A 15,000-nucleotide genomic window follows, 5' to 3' on the forward strand; every position below is an offset into this window, starting at 1 on the left:
ATATATATATATATATATATATATATATTTACTTTTTTTTTTTAAGTCTAGCATGGTAGTGGAAGAATTTAATCGAATTCAGGAGACAGGGTCAGACAGATCTCTGTGAATTCAAAGCCAGCCTAGCTTACAAAGCAAGTTCTAAACCAGTCAGGGTTATATAGTGAGACTTTGTCTTTAAAAAAAAAAAAGTTTATTTAAAAACGAAACAAAAACACACAGAAAGCCAAACATTCAAAAATAGTAAGACTCTTATTTTCTCTCTACAGTATTTCATCATACAAAACCAGCAGGCTCCATCCTACTCAAAACAGTCCTACAGATGGATGGGGTCTGGTGTAGGAAGGGACCATCCTCAAGGACTTCCTGAAGATGTAGCTAGCTAGGACTGACACCAAGACCACCTCCTTAACATGCAGCCCCATCACTGCACCCTTGGAGAAGGAAAGAGCATGGCATGAGAGGGTGTCTGAAGGCTGCAGCGGCCCTGCTCTTAGCCTCTGTAAGGAACACTGCCCACTCTTCTTGTTTCACAATGAATATGGAATGTAAGACTTTGCTGTTTTTTCTCTTGTAACAGCAACAAAGGTCAATGGGAACACACACCAACAGGGAGAAGAAGAGGGGGTAAAGGGGAGGGGGAGGGAAACAGCCAGACACAAACAGACCAAGACACAGAAGAGACAGAGAGAGAAAGAAATTGCCTGACAGACAGAGAGACAGGGACAGAGACCCTGCCCCCAGAAAGGATCCAGAGGGTTAACTATCTGTAATTACCTTCTCCTGAGGTGGGAAAATGGCTCCTCCACACAAGCCTAACACCCTGATTTATTCCCCACCCCTGCAAAGTCTCTTCCACCTCACTGTTTGCCTAACACTTGCTCTCATGCATGCATATTCTCTCTGTGTCTGCCCTTCTCTTTCTCAGTCTCCGTGTCTCACATACACAGAGTAAGCTCTTTTCTTAATTGTATAGCTGCCTCCCTTTCTTCCTCTCCTTTTGACAGGCTCTCATGTAGCCCAGGTTGGCCTTGAACTCCTGATCGGTTTGCCTGTCCTTCCCAAGTGCTTGCAGGTGTATACTTCTGCAACTAGCTCACAACTGCTTTTTAGTTACACAGGTCAGCAATGCCCTATACACTGTCGGAAGAGCCCAGACCCAATTGGTAGGTAGACAAAGACCCGAGGGACATTAGCAAGTAGCAGGGGACTGGGGACAGAGTCTCTTCCCTGATCCTAGAAAGCACCCTCCAGGGACCCCGATTCTGTAGTAAGTTGTGCAAGTTCCTGTAGTGGGCATTGTCTGTGGCAGCTGGAGAGAACGTCTCCCCCTCCTTTAAGCATCTGAAATGGCAGCCCCAGGAAGGCTAGTTGCCAAAAGGCCACAGAAAATGAATCTCAGCAGCTCCCTGGAATAGGAGGGCATACCTCTTGTGCCCACAGATGGCCCTGGATTTCTTGCAAGGATGGCAGGAAGACTATCTAAGGAAATGTTGGTTTTATTTTTAAAGAAAAACCTTCAGCTGGGCCTAATGGTACATGCCTTTAATCCCAGCACTCAGGAGCAAATGGCAGATGGATCTCTGTGAATTCCAGACCAGCCAGGTCTACACAGTAAGTTCCAGGACAGCCAAAGCTACATTGTAAGACCCTGTTTCAAACAACAAGAAAAAAAAAAGATATGGCCTGAATACATAGCCTTGGCTGGTCTGAAACTCAGAGATCCACCTGCCCCTGCCTCTCAAGTCCTGGGATTAAAGGCGTGGCCACCACGCCCACCAGGTGGTGAAATTTTGAAGAGACCCTCTGCTTAAAGAAAACTTGGCCCCTGATGATCAATTTAAGAGTGTTCAAAAGTAGCAGCTTAATATATGATATGCTCCAGCAGGAATGACAGGAACCAGACAGCTGCTGACCTCCATGGCAACATTGATAATAGGGCTATATTCTGCAGGAATATACACTTAAGTGTCCTTGAGAGGCACCTCTGCCAAAAGATGATGACTTTGAGCTAGATACAAGTAACACCCATCACGTTCTCCTCGTTGCAGCTCAGTGATAAAGCACATTTGCAGAGGACCTGGGTTCAGTCTCCAGTACTCCATCATGGCTCACAACCATCCATAACTCCATTGCCAGGGGTTGCAAGATGCTCTGCCCATCTCCACTGAAACCACTTCGCTTGTAGTCTCTCCTTTCCATGATAAATTCAAAGGTTTTAGCCACAGCTCGGGCCCCTCTGGCATCAAGATGAAGCTGCAGGGTGTCTTGAACCCATCCAAGAACCTAACGAATGACACCAGAGATACCCAAGCCTACCTTCTTTAGCAGGACTATTTCCACAGACACGTGGATGCCACTGGGCAGCGCGTCCCAGCTGGAAAATCCAGTCCTTTTCCACATGTGTGATAGCCATTGGCAAACTGCCCACACAAAGGTGCCTGAGAAGACAAGAGCCAAAGCCACAGCCTGCAGACAGCTGGCCAGCCTAGGACTGAGAAGTCAGGGACTCTTCCTCTTCACTGCAACCCAGCTAGGGGTGTACACGTCACCAAAGACAAGTCCAGGCTCTTGGGCACACGGGTAGTGTGGAGACAAGCAGCAGTAGGCATGGGGCTGTGCCAGCAGCTGTAGTTCTGGCTGTAGACAGATCAAGTCAGCAGAGCTAAGCTGTGCTTAAAGCAGTCGGGTGAGCCCCTCATGGAGCCCTGAGGGCAGCACTGCAGAAGCAAGCTTGAGTGGCTGTGGCTTGTGGTGGTAGCACCTACTACTAATATAGTAGGTCTTCAATACTGTCCATATCCATCTCCTGTACTTTCAGCTAATTCATCATACAGTTTACCAAGCCATTTTTCCTAAATTATCAATCTGAATATATTCTCACCCTACAAGAAAACAACACAAACCTGCCTTATTAATGCCCAGAAAATGAAGTGTAAACTCCTTATAGTGGCAAAAATAAGAAATTGTGAGACTTTCAAATACCATGCCATCTTATCTTCCAACCTTGGGGCTGGTGAGACAGTTAAGCACATGTCCCAGCTGGTGGCACTGTTGCGGAGGTGGTGCAACACTGCTAGAGGAAATAGGTCAGTGGGGGAACTTGGAGAGTTCATAGGCTTGCTCCACTTCCAGCTGGCTCTCTCTTCTGTGCCTGTGGCTCACGATGTGAGCTCTCAGCTTCCTGCTCTTGCTGCCAGACCTGCTGCCTGCTACCATGCTCTCCTGCCATGATGGGTCCTTATCCCTCTAGAACCATAAAGTAAGCTCTTTCATTTTCCCATGAGTTGCTCTGGTCATGGTGTTTTATTTATCACATCAACAGGAAAGTAACTGACATAGGGGATGAGGCCCTTGCTTCCAAGCCAACCAACCTTAGCCCTGCCCCAGGACCCACATGCTAGAAGAGAACTAACTGCAGAAGGTTGTTCCCGATCTCTAAAAGCACACCACGGCATAGCCTCCAACCCCATACATACACACACAGACCAAATAAGTAATAAAAACTGGTAAAGCATCAATTACCCAAACGGCTTTACTCACTGGCTAGTCCATGCACATTAGTCTTCCTATCACGTTTTATAAAGGGCTTTCTCCTTTTTTGCATAAGTGCACGCATTCATGTTGGTACACAGGGATGCCAGAAAGGGGCATTGGATCTCCTGGAACTGGACTGAAGTTGTAAGCTGCACAGTGTCTGTACTGGGAATTTTACTCTTAACCACAGAGCCATCTCTTAGCCTCCCTAATTCCCCACCCCACTCCCACCACCCCACCCACCCTCATCCCCCAAAAGTCTCTCAATCATCTCCATTTACCTAAACCCAGCAGGTCTTCCAAAGCCCAGTTTCCTAACAGGCAGATAATCCCACAAACCATCCATGCCTCTGCTTAGAGAGCTAAGACAAAGTGAAGACAACTTAGTTGTTTAGAGTTGCAAGTCTCAAACCTAGTCATATATTCATTTCATAGTTATTTTCCTAGACTTTATATTCACTTCATGGTTACATTTTATAGACCTCTATATAGTATGTATATAAGATTAATATCTAACTGCATTTAAAAGAAGTTATAAAAGACATAAAACTACAGGTAAAATGCTGACTACAGTTCTATAAATGTTGGTTACAGGGTGACTGTCATTTCTCTTCTCAAGCTGTTCATATTCTAGCTCAAGGGATACCTAAGGACATAGCATATCAACCACAATCTACCACAAATATACCTGACTCATTCTCCTGTCTTCATTATTTTCAAACAGGAAGAGTAGGAGTCAATATTTACCATCATTAGTTTTGTGTTGTGGTGTTTTGAGACAGGGTTTCTCTGTATAGCCCTGGTGGCCCTGGAACTCACTCTGTACACCAGGTTGGCCACTCTATAGACTAGGCTGTCCTCAAACTCAGAGATCTGCCAGCCTCAACCTCCCATGTATTAGAATTAAAGGTGTGTGCCACCATGGCTGGTTACATTTGGTAACTTTAAGATACAATATTCACCAGTAATTCAGCAAGAAAATAACACTAGAGCAACTGCTTTTCAGAATATTGTCCCATAAGACGAAGCAATGAAAAGGGTTCTGAATTAAACATCTAATAAAGTAAAGCTGAAGCCATAGTATGGTTATACCCAGAATATATTGTTTTTCTTCTACATTACATTTTTTCATTTTTTCTTTTTTTTTGGTTTTTCAAGACAGGATTTCTCTGTGTAGCCCTGGTTGTCCTGGAACTCAGTCTGTAGACCAGGCTGGCCTCGAATTCAGAAATCCGCCTGCCTCTGCCTCCCAAGTGCTGGGAGTGCGCCACCACCACACGGCCTTAAATACTTTTTAAATCTATTATAGTTCAAGAACATAAAATGTGTAACATAAGGATCAGCATGGGTTTGAAAATAAAAGTAGTTTGAAGTTACAAAGTAGTTTAGTGGGTAAGAAACATGTTTTTATTTTCTCTACCACACAAAAGATTTTCTAAGATATATTTTCATAATTATTTTTATTCTAACAAAAGAACTTTTATTTTTCAATATCCTATTTTAAACAGTTCATCTATAATTTGAAAAGTTTAATCCACTATGGAAGGGGGAAAATTGAGAATCAATTAACTTAACTTAATCAACTTAAAACCTCTGAAATATTTCTCTCAAAAAGCCAGTATAGGGTGGTCAAGGTGGCTCAGTAGATAAAGACACTCTCCAACAAAGCTCAGACCCTGAGACCCACATAGTGAATGGAATACAGGCTCCTTCCTGAAAGCTGTCCTCTGACCTACACACACACACACACACACACACACACACACACACACACTGTGGCACACACACACACCTTCATATATACACACAAAAATGAACAAATATTTTTTAACTTTTAAATAAAAGTTAGATTATGGCAATGTTTTACACTAATGCACACATGGTACTTTCAGACACCAGGAACTCAGGTGTATCAGTGCTCCGGAAACCAGGAAGTCACAGCAACCAGTTCATTTAGTGACACTGAGAGGCTTCAACGTACTAGATAGACAAATCTCATCCCTTAAGAATATTTACAATGAAAACCAACAAACAAGCATGGAGCTGGAGAGAGTGACGTTAAGATGTTAAGCTCAAACCGGGTATGGTGGCGCACGTCTTTAATCCCAGCACTCGGGAGACAGAGGCAGGCGGATTTCTGAGTTCGAGGCCATTCTGGTCTACAGAGTGAGTTCCAGGACAGCCAGGGCTACACGGAGAAACCCTGTCTCGAAAAAACAAAACAAACAAACAAACAAAAAAGGATGTTAAGCTCAGCGGTTAAGAGCACTGGCTGTTTCCTTCAGAGGACCCAGTTGGTGGCACCCAATGTCTGTGCCAGAGATCTACAACCTCTTCTGGCTTCTGGGGTGCCAAGCACACACATGGCTCACAGACCTACATGCAGACCAAACACCCATACATATTAAATAAATAAGTAAACGTGAAGAGTGCATTAAACCTCTACACTTTCATAAACAAGGTCTACAAAATGTCAGGCCCACATCATTCCCAGAACCACCTTGTGAAAAGATAATATTCCCCACCAGGCGTGGTGGCGCACGCCTTTAATCCCAGCACACGGGAGGCAGAAGCAGGCGGATTTCTGAGTTCGAGGCCAGCCTAGTCTACAAAGTGAGTTCCAGGACAGCCAGGACTATACAGAGAAACCCTGTCTCAAAAAAAAAAAAAAAAAAAAAGATAATATTCCCCACATCATAGATGCATATGGACTCTCAGCCATAAAGAAATGAAGACAAATGGAGATACCATTAAGTGAAGGCCAGGTCTTAAAGACAAACAGCATATACATGTGGTTCCTGGGTTTTACTTATGTACATAAACCTGTAAACGTATATATGACATCAAAGTAAAAGTAAAACTATCTAAGGGAAGGGACTAGGAAAGGAGAGTCAAGAAGGGGGAGGGTAACAAGCACAAGGGTCTGTCAACACAGAGTACACTTGTACAAGAATTCCCACGATCGGTTAAATACATATGTGTATAGACAAAACATTAAATACTTAATCAACGGTATATACAAAAAAGAACAAATTAAAATAAGGCTAAAATTCAGTATCTCCTCTAAAAATATACTTAGACAAAAGATAGAAAAGAAAGACCACCTGTGGTGCAATTAGAAAATATTGTAACTGTAACTGGAATTTAAAGTATAAGACAATGGTGAAATGGTGAATGCCTTGGTGTAACAGAACAAAGAAATGAAGACAAGGTTGCTTTCAGTACTAGGTATGAACGCAGGGCTTTCTGTGCATCCCAGGCAAGCACTAACACTTACCCCAGCTTGGTAAGCACACTCTTACATACCACACGAAAACGATGGAAGAGAAGGCAGTAGGAAAGAAGGCCAAATGCACAGGTGTAAACTCCCTGGCAAACTTGCAGTCAGAAAGGCTGCAGGCTCAGGCTTTCCCAGAAACAAGGGTGGGTTAAAATGAAAACAGAAACTGGTGAATCTGTCAAACAGCTAGCACGATCTGTAGCTTTCTTCTCACACTCATCACTGGAACCGTACCACTTACCTCTGAGAGGCGTGCCCTCCAGCTGGCTGGGTCTAGAGCCTGGCCATCTATGAGGGCAGAGTAAAAAGTCATAGAGAGGAGTCAGAACGAAGTGAGACTGGGGCCTTCCAGGAAGAAAAGCCAGTTGTCTCCTTCCCTGCCCCACCAAAACCAAGCCCTGAGGAAGGGGCTCTCCACGTGAGCCCACAGTAGAGAAGGCAGACATCTGCAGACAGGGAAGTGACCCTTCCAGAATCAGCTGCCTCAGAACTGATCTCATACTTGCAGCTTCCACAACTGTGAGGAAACTAACCTCTGCACCCTAGGCCACCCAGTCTAGGATACTCTGCTACAACAACCAGAATGATTAAGACACCGCTCTGTCCAGCATCTGTCCCAAAGGAGACAAAAACCGAGCTGAAGAAGCTCAGAGTGCTTAACCCAGAGAAAACAAGACAAATAACAGCATGAGCTCAGTCAGTGAGCCCTGCCCATGCACACTCAGTCAGTGAGCCCATGCACACTCAGTCAGTGAGCCCTGCCCATGCACACTCAGTGAGCCCTGCCCATGCACACTCAGTCAGTGAGCCCTGCCCATGCACACTCAGTCAGTGAGCCCATGCACACTCAGTCAGTGAGCCCATGCACACTCAGTCAGTGAGCCCATGCACACTCAGTCAGTGAGCCCTGCCCATGCACACTCAGCTTTCCGGGAATCTTGGTAACATTCACTCAGATATGAAAAAACTGCTAAAAAAAAAAATCATACAGATATGAGCACAGCCTCCAAATAAATGAGACCAAAACAAACAAACAAAAAAGGTTAGAACCAAAAGCGAGGCAGGAAAACACAGCAGTTCAAAGAAACTATAATTAGCATCCTTGAAGAAACAACAGAGATGCTGAGCCCATTAAAAAAGAAAAAAAAAAAGAAAAAGAAAATAAAAATATATTACAAGGGCTTATACTTTGTTGTTGTTGTTGTTGTTGTTGCTCAAAGCTAAACATTTAAAAGCCAGTGAAAAGGGCTGAAATACCTCAAAACAGAACAGACAACTTTTTACGGATTAGTTTCTCTGAACACCAACATCAGAAGGCATGTAATAAAAGAACACCCTCTTCAAACTTTCCAGAGCAAACAGCTTGAGAAAAAGTTCCCAACAGATAAGAGGCTAGTGTGCAAGTAAAAACAAAATCCAAAACTCGATATAATCCTTACAGTACTGCTAGTAGGATGGATGGATGGATGGATGGATGGATGGATGGATGGATGGATGGATGGTCAACTAGAAGGCATGGGATCCAGAAAAACAACACAGCAGCAAGGAAAGGACACCCAGGATGTCCGTGAGCTCCAGTCCCAGTCCCAGGGTGGACAGCTTATGCAGCAGGCAGTTAAGAGGAAGCAATCCGGATGGGAGCATGCAGAAAGACTTTACAGGAGGGTGGGAGGGGGTTAGAATATACCAACGCTCATCTCTAAACACAATCTTAGTGAACTACTATCTCAGTGCCAGTCACGATGAAAACCCTAACCTCTAGCCTTGGGCTCAGTGAGTAAGACGGCTTGCTGCTCACCCAAGAGGACTTGAGTTCAAATGCCCAGCACCTATGCACAAAGCCAGGCATGGTTGAGTGTGGCTGCAACCCCAACATTAGGGGACAGAGACAGGTGGCTCCCTAGAGTGTTAAGGCCTGTCACCTTGGCCACAGACATGTCTTCCAGTTAAGTGAGTGCCTATCTCAAGGCACTGAGGTAGGGAACAATAGAAGACCAAAGTCCTGCTCTGGCCTCTACACAGGCATGCACCACAAGAATGCACCATGCAAATGCACCACACACACCAACCACACACACAAACGCACAGAAAATATTCATTACTGAAATGAAGTGCATAACCCTTCAGTACCGCAGTTTTACATTCTACTTTTTCTTTAAAGATTTATTTATTTATTTATTTATTTATTTATTTATTTATTTATTTTGTGAGTGCACGGTCACTGTCTTCAGATACACCAGAAGAGGGCATCGGATCCCATTACAGATGGTTGGTTGTGAGCCACCAAGAGATTGCTGGGAATTGAACTCAGGACCTTTGGAAGAACAATCAGTGCTCTTAACCCTTGAGCCATCTCCAGCCCCTTCCACTTTTTTTTAACGGAAGGAGTCTCACTAGATAGCTCAGCCTGGCCTAGGGCCCCAAGCCTCTGGCTCCCTGTCAAACGCTCAGATTACAACATGCATCCTCATGACCAGTTCTATACTTTTCAAATCAAAACTTATTTGGTATTACAGAAAAATTTACTAGCTTATCTGGTTACTTTGTAATTTGAAAAACCCAGCCAGAAGCCAGGTGGTGGTGGACACACCTTTTGACAGAAGCAAGCAGATCTCTGAGTTCCAGGCCAGCCTGGTCTGAATTGTGAGTTCTAAGACAGCCAGGGCTACAAGTCTACACAGAGAAAGCTGTCTCAAGGAAAAAAAAAAAAAAAAAAAAAAATCAGTCAGGCATGGTGGCCCTTATCTGACTCACAGGAACCAGAACACAGTTGATTCAGGGCCAGGCTGAACCACACAAGACTCTTTAATTTAAACCCTGAAAAATTCTACATAACAGCTACAGCTACCAGCAGGCAGCCTTGGAGCTTTTTTTTTTTTAAGATTTATTTATTTATTTATTATATGTAAGTACACTGTAGCTGTCTTCAGACACTCCAGAAGAGGGCGTCATATCTTGTTATGGATGGTTATGAGCCACCATGTGGTTGCTGGGATTTGAACTCCAGACCTTCCGAAGAGCAGTCGGGTGCTCTTACCCACTGAGCCATCTCACCAGCCCAGCCTTGGAGATTATAGATGCATACCACATTAGCTCTGGACTCAGGAGACTAGACTAGAAACGGTTTTTGATCTGCTCATTTGTCCCTGCTAGCTTTAAAGGTGGGTTTCAACTAACTCACCTTTAATTTATTGTTGGGTTATATATAGAATAAATAAGCATGTTTCAGACTCAACATTCACTCAATGCTGTCTCAGGTTGTTTCAAATACATGTTTATTTTATCTGAATGTTTTCTGTTAAGTTGATTGCCAATGGAAAAAAGATCTAACCAGATGTAGTAGCTCACACCTGTATTCCAACACTGAAGAGGTTGAGGCACAAGGATCACAGACTGAAGCCAGATTGTTCTACATGGTGAGTTGCCCAGCCAGAGTTTCAAACATAATAAACGAAGACAAACAACAAAGGCCATGTCTAAGGATTCTTAAAACCCTTATATAAATACAAGAGCAAATGTTTAGAGATGCAGAACTACAATCTACTTTTCTTAAATGTCTTTATACCTGATGTCTGATACTAAGTCAATTAAATCAATGAGCTGTGGGTAATCAAGGAGTTAACAAGCTAGGACAGCCAACTTGAAGTCATTTAAAAAGTATATACTTCAAACAATAATCACCTGTCATCCATTCTCAAAGACCTATATATAATGCACAGAAAATAAACACTGTACTGTAAATCAGTATGTGTATACTTGAACTGCACGTATAAAACAAATGTACCTAAACCCTGATACTTTGCTACCATAAAGCAGAAGCCAAATTCAGTTAAATTCAAACTCTAGAGTTCAACAAAATAATGAAAAGCTATCTTTTTAAATTTAATCTTTTCTCAATAAAATGTTTCTGTCCGAAATAAATGAATAAATAAAAGTATTTAAAGTTAATGGTGAATATATAGCCAGGTGTGGTGGCCCATGCCTTTGCAAATTCCAGCACTCAGGAGGCAGGCAGACCCTCTGAAGTCACCCTGGTCTACAGAGATTCTAGGACAACCAGGGCTATACAAGAGACCCTGTCTTTTTTATTTTTATTTTTTTTAAAGGAACTTTTTTTTTTAAGATTTATTTATTTATTACATGTAAGTACACTGTAACTGTCTTCAGACACTCCAGAAGAAGGCATCAGATCTCGTTATGGATGGTTGTGAGCCACCATGTGGTTGCTGGGATTTGAACTCTGGACCTTCAGAAGAGCAGTCAGTGCTCTTACTGAGCCATCTCTCCAGCCCCCAAGAGACCCTGTCTTAAAGACAAAAACGTCAACATCTAATCATCCCATATAGGTCATGGGCAATCTCCTTCCCACATCTTGATGTAAAAACTATCACTGTTTAAGTCTGGGGGATTACTACTACATTTATTGGAAGGGCACACTTGTGTCACAGCTGACGTATGGAGATCAGAAGACACCATATGGAGAGCTGATTCTCTCCATCTTGTGGATCCTGGGAATTAAAATCAGGTGGTCATGCTACACAGCAAGTGCCTGAGCCATCTTAACGTACCCAAACATATTTTTTTTGAAAGATTTATTTATTGTTACACACTGTAAGTACACTGTAGCTGACTTCAGACACACCAGAAGTGGGCATCATGTGGTTGCTGGGATTTGAACTCAGGACCTTCGGAAGAGCAGTCAGTGCTCTTACCCGCTGAGCGATCTTGCCAGCCCCCCCCCAAACATATTTTAAATGTTAGTTAAGACTATAAAAAATTACCATTAACAGACATCTCACTAAAAGTCATATAGATATATAGATATATCTCACATTTTAGGCTGGTACTATTCCTTAAAATACTTATCACCACTCCAAAACTCCAACAATGTAATACCTATACTCACTTCTGCAGAGATCTCAGGAAAAGCAAAAGAGCAGCTCACCCAAGGAAGAATGATACCAAACTGCATATGGACAGACTCTGCAGCACTTTACAATTTAAATCTTATATTTAACCACTGCAACATAGAGATTTAAAATACTAACCACCTAGAATTCCTAAGCAGAAGGAAACTAAATTTCATCCTCAAAGCATTCCTAAGGCAATGCTCCAAATACCTAGGAGAGCGTTACACTGTTACATTGGGAACAAGGGTACACTGAACCATTGGCTTGGCTTAGATGTAGCATTCTTCTACATTGAGAATGATGACCCTTCTATTCAGATAATTTTTCAAGATCTAAGATACCATTAGATCAGCAAGGCTAGTGGCATTTCACCAGCATTCCAAAACAGAACGGAATACTTCACAACAATGTGTGACAGTGACAATGTATATTTATATAACCTCATGATCACCTAAAGATCTACTTTCCAACCCATCCACTTTGTATTAGTCAGATCTCTACATATCCACAGATGACGAGAATGATTCCTTATTTTAAAGAAAATACCGAAAACTCTGCTAGCTTACATTACAAAAGAAAGCTAAAAAAAAAAAAACAGTTGGGAAATTTTCCCTTTTTTTTTTAATGCAGAAACACTCTGAAGCCACTTGATCTGGCCAAAAGACGTCAAAACATCCGATTTTATCATTTGCTGCACGAGAAAGAAGAAAAAAAAAAGGAATATGGCTGAAAGCTCCTGAAGAGTAGTATTTAAAACAGGAGCACGCAAAACACTTTAACAATATGGAATGTGGGCACCTCGGAAACCGCACACTTGGTGCCCTGCGCACGACCTCATCTCCCTAATAGGGATGAAACATTCTGGTCCCTGTGGTCCCTGGGAGCTTCCAGCTTCCGCCAATACACCCGACCACCCACTTTTTCTTTCTTTTTTTTTTTTTTTTTTTTTTTTTGACAAGGGTTTTTCTGGCGCTGGAAGCTGCGCCGCAAACATGAATTNCTGGTCCCTGTGGTCCCTGGGAGCTTCCAGCTTCCGCCAATATTCTTCTTCTTCTTCTTCTTCTTTTTTTTTTTTTTTTTTTTTTTTTTTTTTGGACAGGATATTCTGGCGCTGGAAGCTGCGCCGCAAACATGAATTTCCTGCGATCCCGTCCGATCCCTTTCGTTATCTTTAAAGACCTGTTCTCTTCTGCCTCCCCAGCCGAAAACACACCCGGGAGCGGGGTCCCCTAGACCCACTCCTTCACGCGCGTCCTGCTGCGCGTTAACTGGAAGGCGAGACCGACATCGAAAACCAGGAGTTTCAGCCATCCTCCCCGGTCGGCGCCCGAAACTCCAGGCTCCCTTTACTTCTGGTCCCGCGGAAGGCGGCAGCCCGGCCGCCCCGAGCCGGCGCTCCCCTCCCCCGCGCGGCACCCACCTCGCGGCGGCGGCGGCTTCGCCTCGCCGTTCTCATCCCGGGCGGCGGCGCCGAGGCCGTGCCTCCGCTTCTCCTTCTCGCGCTTCTCCTTGGGTCTGCGCGGCTTGGCGGCGGCGGCGGCGGCGGCCGGCGGAGCGACGGGCGGGAGCAGGACGCGGTGAGGCTGAGCGTGCAGCAGCGAGGGAGTGACCAGCAGTTTGCGCGGCAGCGGCTGGGACGAGGAAGCGGAGGCTGACGCGACGCTCGGGCTGGCGGAGAGGGAGTAACAGCTCCGAGACGTGGCCGAGGAGGAGGCGGCGGACCGAGCCGCGAAGCTCCACGCCGCCGGGCTGCCGTAGCTCTGGGGCGTCGGGGCGACGGGCGGCTGCAGCTGCCCGCCGTTCCCGCCGCTGCCCCCCTCCCCGTTCACTCTCCGCGGCGCCTTCTTCTCCTCGGTGCGAACCTTCTTGGCAGACATAGAGCCCGGCGAGTCCCGCGAGGCAGGCTGTACTTTGCCAAACGCTTCCTTCTCGGAGAGGACGGCCACGGCGCCGCGAGCTGGGTTCGGCGGTTCCGCCATTTTGCGCTCCTGTTGTATTTACTCTCCGCCGCTCCCCGGAGCGGGGGCGCGGGGCGGGGTGCCTGGGTCCAGGCCGAGCTCCCATTGGGCGCGCTGAACTGAGAGATCCCGGAACGAACCAATCAAAGACGCGGACAGAAGCCGCCGGGGTGGGGTCACCGAGCGGACCTTCTTTGGAGGTCAGAGGTCTTTTCGGCGCGGCTGACGGAGGGCTCGCCGAGAAGGGAGGGTCTCCGGACCGTCGCTCGGGAGCCCCGAATCTGCCAGCACCGAGGTAGCGCTGCCGTTCGCTCAAAGACTTTGCCTTGTTTGTACCTCTCTCTCTTTTTACCTTGAGGTGGCTTGGGTCCCTTCTGCAGGTTCAGAAAAACGGTTTCTGTTGTTGCTCGTCTCGGAGAGTCCGATCGGCAAAAGCTGAAATGGTGAAAAGTTGCCTTATTTTAACTAAGGTCGTAAAAGTTCGTGCTTTAAGAGAGAGTTTTCTGCAGAGCTGGAACTTGGATCACTTCCGATCGTGAAGATAATAAATCACCCACCGTTTGGAGACTTTAAATTGAGCTTGAGTGATAAAGGTTTTCACTTTAATTATTCTTTAAACTGCACCAGGAAAAAAAATCCGTTAGCGGTGTTTGTAAATGTTTGAAAATGCAGTTAGATGTCTGTATTTCAGAGTTAGCTCTATGAAACTTCGCCAAGCATGTACCTTGATTTTTATCTCAAAAGATAAGGAATTTGGGGGGATGGGTTACAACACAGCTCAAGCTTTAGACAAGAGCATGCCTTTAAGTCTTAGATCTTGTATGAGATTAGAGTGTAACGATAACACGTGGTCAAATTAGCTCACCAAGGCAAAGGAGTTTTATGATCCCTAAGAGGAACATTAGCTGTTACTTTCTGCCACTGTTAAACCTTTCCGGAAATTGTCCTCAGGAAACTGGAATGAACTGTTATTTTGTTACTCTTCTTTTACTCTTAATCCACTTCTTTAGGACTTGGTGAAGGGAACACTTCAAATTTTAATGCTGTTTGTAAATACATTTTTTTTTTTTTTTTTAGTTTTTGGTTGGTTGGTTGGTTGGTTTTTTGAGTCATAGTCTCTCTCTATAGTCCTGGCTGTCCTGTAAACCAGCCTGGCCTCAAACTTAAATCTACCTGCATTTGCCCAACTCCCCTCCCCAGTGCTGGAATTAAAGAAAGGTGTGTACCACTGCATCTGTCCTCATTTTTTTTAGTTTTTAGAAGTAGATTGTTAATATATGGAGTATTCCCTGAAGCTAGACCCAGAGAGACAAAT

At 44.6% G+C, this 15,000-nt stretch overlaps 1 protein-coding gene and 1 long non-coding RNA gene across 3 annotated transcripts in view; one reads left to right on the top strand and one right to left on the bottom strand.

The window, feature by feature from the left end:
• Window positions 1-13,743, bottom strand: part of Rsbn1l (round spermatid basic protein 1 like) — a 56,923-nt gene extending 43,180 nt beyond the window's left edge. Inside the window, exon 1 of the mRNA XM_021190129.2 lies at window positions 13,148-13,743. Within this exon, the coding sequence (XP_021045788.1) occupies window positions 13,148-13,706 (559 nt within the window). The 5' untranslated portion in view covers window positions 13,707-13,743. The remainder of the gene's footprint in view (window positions 1-13,147) is intronic.
• Window positions 13,638-15,000, top strand: part of LOC115063393 — a 2,113-nt gene continuing 750 nt past the window's right edge. The window contains exon 1 of one of the 2 annotated variants that reach the window (XR_003843234.1): window positions 13,638-14,278. This is a non-coding gene — a long non-coding RNA (uncharacterized LOC115063393). The remainder of the gene's footprint in view (window positions 14,279-15,000) is intronic. The other variant, XR_003843235.1, reaches the window with a different exon arrangement.

Source organism: Mus pahari, chromosome 2 (assembly GCF_900095145.1).
Source record: "Mus pahari chromosome 2, PAHARI_EIJ_v1.1, whole genome shotgun sequence".
NCBI classification, from domain to species: Eukaryota; Metazoa; Chordata; class Mammalia; order Rodentia; family Muridae; genus Mus; species Mus pahari.